We start from the raw sequence: 6,000 nt of genomic DNA on the forward strand, positions 1-6,000 counted from the left end.
GTGTGTTGTCCAGCAGGTTCTTTCTAGGTCTTTCTAGGTCAGGAAGAAAGGAGAGAGTTTCTGCCTTTAGTGGCTTACGTCCTAGCTGTTCATCTGACCATTTACTTCCTAATTCCTCAGGATGTGAATGGTTTTTATCATTTGTTTTTGTTTAGGACCCAAAGCTGGAGACTAACTGCAACTCTCTATTAATGTTTTCTCTGTTCTTAATTTCTTTAACAGAAGATTTCCTTTACTGCAGAAAACTAATCAAACTTTGAAGCCGTAACTTACTGCCACCCTAACAAGTGCCATTTATGCCATTGCTCATGGTGACCTGGTTGTTGTGGTGATGGCAACTTCTGGTGTTTCAGAATCCTTTCTCAGTCATTTCTGCCTTTTGCCATTACAGATAGATCTGAAAGTGTGTGTAAGTTTGGAAGAAAGTTTAAAAGATTATTCTTCAGTAAATAAAATGTATGTTGATTGTTCAGATCTTTCATTCTTTCCTTTGGTGAGATAGGGTTCTGTATATAACTTATTAATATAGAAGCTACATTGTTCATTTTAAATGAGTCAACATTGCAAAAAATAGTTAATGTTTTTTATGTTTTATTTGCTACGTAAGGGAAATAGAATTGTATAATGTATGTATGTATGTATGACTATAGATAATCTCTTTTGAAAAGAGTAATCTGATGATTGAAAATTATCAATAGAGACTTTTTCAAATAGCAAGTAATTTAATACAGATCAGTGACTGAAACTGTTACAAATTTATTTTATGGTTTCTCATGGTGGGTTAATTACACAAGTTTATACACTCAAGGGAGCTCTGGTGGCCGAGTGGCAAAAAGCCGCACTGCAATCCTGAATACACGTGGCTCAAATCCACCAGCTGCTCCATGGGAGAAGGATGGGCAGTCTCCTCCCTTGCAATTAACTGCCTCTGAAAACCCGCTGTTGGGTCAGCTATGGGTCGGTTCCGTCTCAATGCTGTACAACAACAACAACATACACTCCACTAGATAAAGGGGGAAATCATGTGGATAGGGCGTTCCAGTTTCAACTAAAACCTCACCTGAAATGTCTGAGTTAAGATCAGCTTTTTAAAAGGGTTTATGGAGCATCAGGGATTGGTTCAGCCTTAACTATGGTGATGCTAACTGGGTCTCATTGTGATAAAAGTACGCTATCATTATAAGGCTTGTTTTCATTATAGATGTTTTTACACCCTAAAACCAACCACAGTTTATCTAAATTATCAGCCTCCTAGATTGAAAGAAAGAATTCATCCCAAAACTGTTGATGAAGTGATTTATCACACCAGCACGTCACATAGTGGTCTCTGCGGGATGACATGCATCAGATTTGTTCATCACATCCGCTCATCCACACTGGTATAAGAGGGGTATTCTGTGACCAGAACACCTCTGTGAAACACTGCCACACTCCTCTGGTTTTTTAAATAGCGCAGAATCACTCTGCCAATGTGTTATTAACACTTTGCACTTACTACTCTGACTCATTTGAAGTGAGATTAAGGTGTTGTCTTCAGAGGGACACACTCATGCAAACTGGAAACCAGCCTTACGGTGCTAGTGTGCTTTCTCCTCCCTTTTTACCTTTTAATCCATCATTATTGGATGACTGGCTAACACCCTTATTAATACCTTCTCATCATTTTACACCAAACTTCTGGAAGAAAGTGCATGATGTCAGCTTGCTTGAAAGTAACATTGCTTTGCTTGTTCTACTGCCTCTACATTAGGGGAGAATTTCGATCGCCAGGCCAGCCTTCGGCGGTCTCTCATTTACACAGACACTCTGGTAAGACGACCGAAGAAAGTCAAAAGGAGAAAGACTATTACAGGAATCCCTGACAGCATACAGAAGGAGCTAGGTATGGCTCATCAGCACTGGTTCTGTTGTCCTTCACGGCTGCCTGGCGTTACTCTGCTAACCTTGTTTGTGGTGCTTGTAAAATCAGTATGTCCCGAGAGCCAGGGGTGGCGCCTGGGGGCCAGCTTCTTTCCTGAACAACGCCGGGGAGGCAGAGCTTAACATGCCAGCAGATGATGTGCTGCATTTGCATGAGATGGGAAGGGGGAAAGTTTGTATGCAAACTGCAAACTGGGTAATAGAAACTTGTGATTCTGTCATCATCACTGTGTACAGTGTACGTTGGCATTTCTACCATAAAGCTTATATTTTCTTTGTGATCTTCAGTTTCCCAGAAACTGAAATACTCATTCTAGGACTTCAAATTGTGAAGCTAAACATCACTAATAACATTGACAGTACTGGTGGCATCTGGTCATGCCATTGTAGTAGGAAAGATTAATTTGCTTTAAGTCAGATACTACCTTCCCTGTCCTTCTAGTGGAAGAATCTTACAGCTTTTTTAACTCAAGTGTTTTTCAACCTGTAATAAAAATGTGGGGGGTGGTTAGAAAGCGTGAAGGTCTGGTGGAGTTGTTTAGGTCATTATTCATTTTTCTTCATCTGTGTTTTGGGTAATTGTTTCATTCTCTGTTTTCTCTCCCCACTCCTGTCTGAAAGCCATCAGCAATGTCAGCAGAGGCCATTTGGCTTAGTGTGACAGGGGCAGGGACAGGGGTGACAGAAAGCTTTGGTTTGCATCCTGAGTCTACTACCACTCTCTCTTTGTGTGGCCCTGGGTAGGTTACCCTACCACCTGGAGTCTCTTTCTTCATCCAAAAATGGAGGTGATGTTGTCAGGAGCACCTGCCTCCTCAGGTTGCTTGAGGGATGGATAGATTACACTCACTCACTCACTCTCTGGTGCAACCATAAATGTCACCAGTGTCTTAATCATTGGAGAGAACTTAATCCTGCCTATCTTGAAATTTGTCTCTTTGATCAGCCAAAAGCATTCGATGTAAAAATTGCCAGGTGACTAGTTGGTAATGTTTTATCCACTGTTGAAGATCTGTGACAACGAAATGTGGAATCCTGGGTGGCACAAAGAGTTAAGTGCAAACCTAGCACCAAAAATTGGGGGTTCTGACTAAAGGAACTTGGAAGAAAGGCCTGACATTCTGCTCCAGCAGGCAGAGCCATGAAATCCCCAGGACGCACAGTTCTACCCTGCAGCACATGGGGTCACTAGGAGTCCAACAGCAGCTGGGTGTTTGTTTGATGTAGGATCTTACGTTTTTTGGGGTTTTTTTAAACCAGGAAACTCAAGATTACTCTTTCTGAATTCTCTTTTCATCAGATTACTTTATCATGTTGTTGTTTTGTACCATCAAGTCAGAACTGACCCAGTGGGTTTTCAGAGGCAGTAAACCACTAGAAAAGAGACTGCCCATCTTTCTTACTCAGAACAGCTGATGGGTATGAACTGCATGCCTTCACTTGGCAAGTGATAAACCTACTGTAACACCTTGAGATGTTGTAAGTCAGCTTGCAGGTGCTACAGATTTTGGACCCCGTGTTGTTCCCCTACCCTCAACATCCCTGCTTAAGTGCCATGTGATTGGGAGGGTGGTTCCTGTTAATGACATAAAAGTCCATAGCCCTACATTCAAAAAGGAATACTGATGTTTTGCCTTATGCTGATTTAAAAACTCCAGTAACCCAGAGATAAAAAGGTCAGTAAGGACTTATTAGAGAGCTTTAGTGGCCAAGAGGGAGATATGGGGGCTCAGCGGTAAGAAGCTGTGCTGCAATCCTGAAGGCACACAGTTCAAATCCAACAGCTGCTCCACAAGAGGATGGGCACCCTCCTCCCATTCAGTTAATTACCTCTGAAAACCCACTAGAGGGTCAGCTGTGGGTCCGTTCCAATTCAGCGATACACTACAACAGCAGTGGCCTAGAGGTAAGAAACTGTGCTGCAATCCCAAAGGCATGCAGTTCAAACCTACTAGCCACACCATGGGAGAAGAATAGACAGTCTCCTCCTGTGTCATTAACCGCACCTGAAAAGCCACTGGATGGTCAGCTGTGGGTCAGTTCTGACTCAGTGGCACACAGACAGCATGCATTCACAAGACATATAGATACATAACTCTGTCTTTGGTTCATGTCCCTATACATTGCTACTTTTGTGACTATACAAAGTCTCTAGCTATGTCCCCTAAGAACACACACTGTGGCCTTCTCCACCTCAGAACTTAGCTGACTGGGTCCCGTCTTAGCTGACATGTTTTCTCTCCTTCTTTGGCTAATAGCTATCTGATTGGAGAAACTAATCTGAACTAATATATTCAGTGCATGTTTAATAAGCTAATTTATTATAGCACTCAGGTAATGTTTCTATTTCAAGTGGTCTTTTAGGAGATGTGCTTTAACCTAAAGAAGGGACTTTCAGGATAGGCACTGGACACCCTTTGAAGGTTAACAAGGTTGAAGGTTTAGGGTAAGCTACAATTTATATGGCTTCCCACTCAAAACAGGTAAACTTGGGATGGTTTGGGGCTGCAGGTGTAAGGATAGATTAGCCAGCATCAAGAGAGATAGATATAGATATCTAACTATTTTTATATACATAGTGCAGATAATATTCTCTAAATCGTGTTACAGATAGGTTAGTTAGAGGATTAGTCAATGAAGGATAGGATGAAGGAGAATAAATTTCATTTTGCTTTAATTTGCTATCAAATCTTATCTGTACCATCCATTTCTACACTTTTGCTTAACCGTGTCCATTCTCCCAGTACTTTGTTAACAAATGCCTCAGTTAGGAGCTTTCCTTGCCCTGCCAACCCAAAGGTACACAGTTCTAATCCACCAGTTACCCTAAAGGAGAAAGATGGGAAATCGCCTCTCGTGACATTGACATTGTCTGCACACCTGCTGGTGGGTCAGCTCTGAGTTGGTTTTGATGCAGTGGCACATTACAACAAAAATCCTTTGTTATCAGATTGTCAGCCCAAGTTAGTCTGTAGTGAGTTTGCATTGCTAACCCAAAGATGGTTTTGTGTTTGTGTGTGTTTGTGCGCACATGTAAATATAGACTTTTTGCTTACATAGTCTCCTTTCTCATAGGTATTTCAGTTCAAATCCACCAGATGCTCCATGGTAGAAAGATGAGCACTCAGCTCCTGGGTGATTTCCTGCCTTTCAAAATCCACTGAAGGGTTGGCTGTGAGTCGGTTCCAGCTGGTGATACACAGCAATCTCTGTCATTGTTATTGAGTCAGAATCAGTTCATAGCTGATCCTCCAGTGGGCTCTCAAGTCTATGAAGTGCATGGAGAAGAGACTGTCTGTCTTTCAACCAAGGACCCTCTGGTAGATTCAGACCACCAGTGGGGCGTGGCCTTCCGCTTAGGTGTGCAGCTCCCTATGGACTAACCCCTCCGCGTGCTCTTACATACACAATTCATGATGCAGATCATGGGGCCTGCAAGTTAACATTGGGCACGTTCATTACTGGACCCACCAATCTACAGTGAGAAACTCAGTTGCTTCTTTGATCTCATTGGATAATCTCACCAGTCATATTTTCTTTCATAACTTGTCTTCTTTTAAGTATAAAGCATGGAGAAGTATGACTAAGTGAAACAAATGGAATAAAAAAATGGAAAAATAGAACTTCTGTATGCTCTCAAAATCACTATAGGCTTTGAATTTTGTTGTTGTTGTTATGTGCCATTGAGTCATTTGTGACTCATAGCGACCCCTTTGTACAAGAGTTCTAAACGCTGTTCTATCCTGTGCCAACCTAGCCATCTCAAACATACTTATTCCCACCATTCCAGTCACAGAATCGATTCATCTCATCGAAGGTCTTCCTCTCCTTCATGGGCCCTCCACTCTGCCAAACATGATGTCCCAAGGATCTCCTTGCAACATGCCTGAAGTATGTCAGACGAAGCTTCAGAATCCTTGACTCCAAGGAGCATTCCAGCTTCACCTTCTCCAGGACAAACCTGTTTGTTCTCCTAGCAGTACATGGAATATTCAACACTCTTCTCTAGCACCACAGCTCAAAGGCATCAATTCTCTTTCTAGCAACCCTATTCACTGTCCAACTCTCTGATGCATAGCA

General features: G+C 42.2%; 1 protein-coding gene across 1 annotated transcript in view; it reads left to right on the forward strand.

The window, feature by feature from the left end:
- Positions 1 to 6,000, forward strand: part of NHSL1 (NHS-like 1) — a 112,190-nt gene that overhangs the window by 90,619 nt on the left and 15,571 nt on the right. Inside the window, exon 5 of the mRNA XM_006885002.1 lies at positions 1,751 to 1,882. Within this exon, the coding sequence (XP_006885064.1) occupies positions 1,751 to 1,882 (132 nt within the window). The remainder of the gene's footprint in view (positions 1 to 1,750; positions 1,883 to 6,000) is intronic.

This window comes from Elephantulus edwardii, unplaced genomic scaffold (genome assembly GCF_000299155.1).
Source record: "Elephantulus edwardii isolate Elephantulus edwardi_28Jun2011 unplaced genomic scaffold, EleEdw1.0 scaffold00039, whole genome shotgun sequence".
Lineage (NCBI taxonomy): Eukaryota > Metazoa > Chordata > Mammalia > Macroscelidea > Macroscelididae > Elephantulus > Elephantulus edwardii.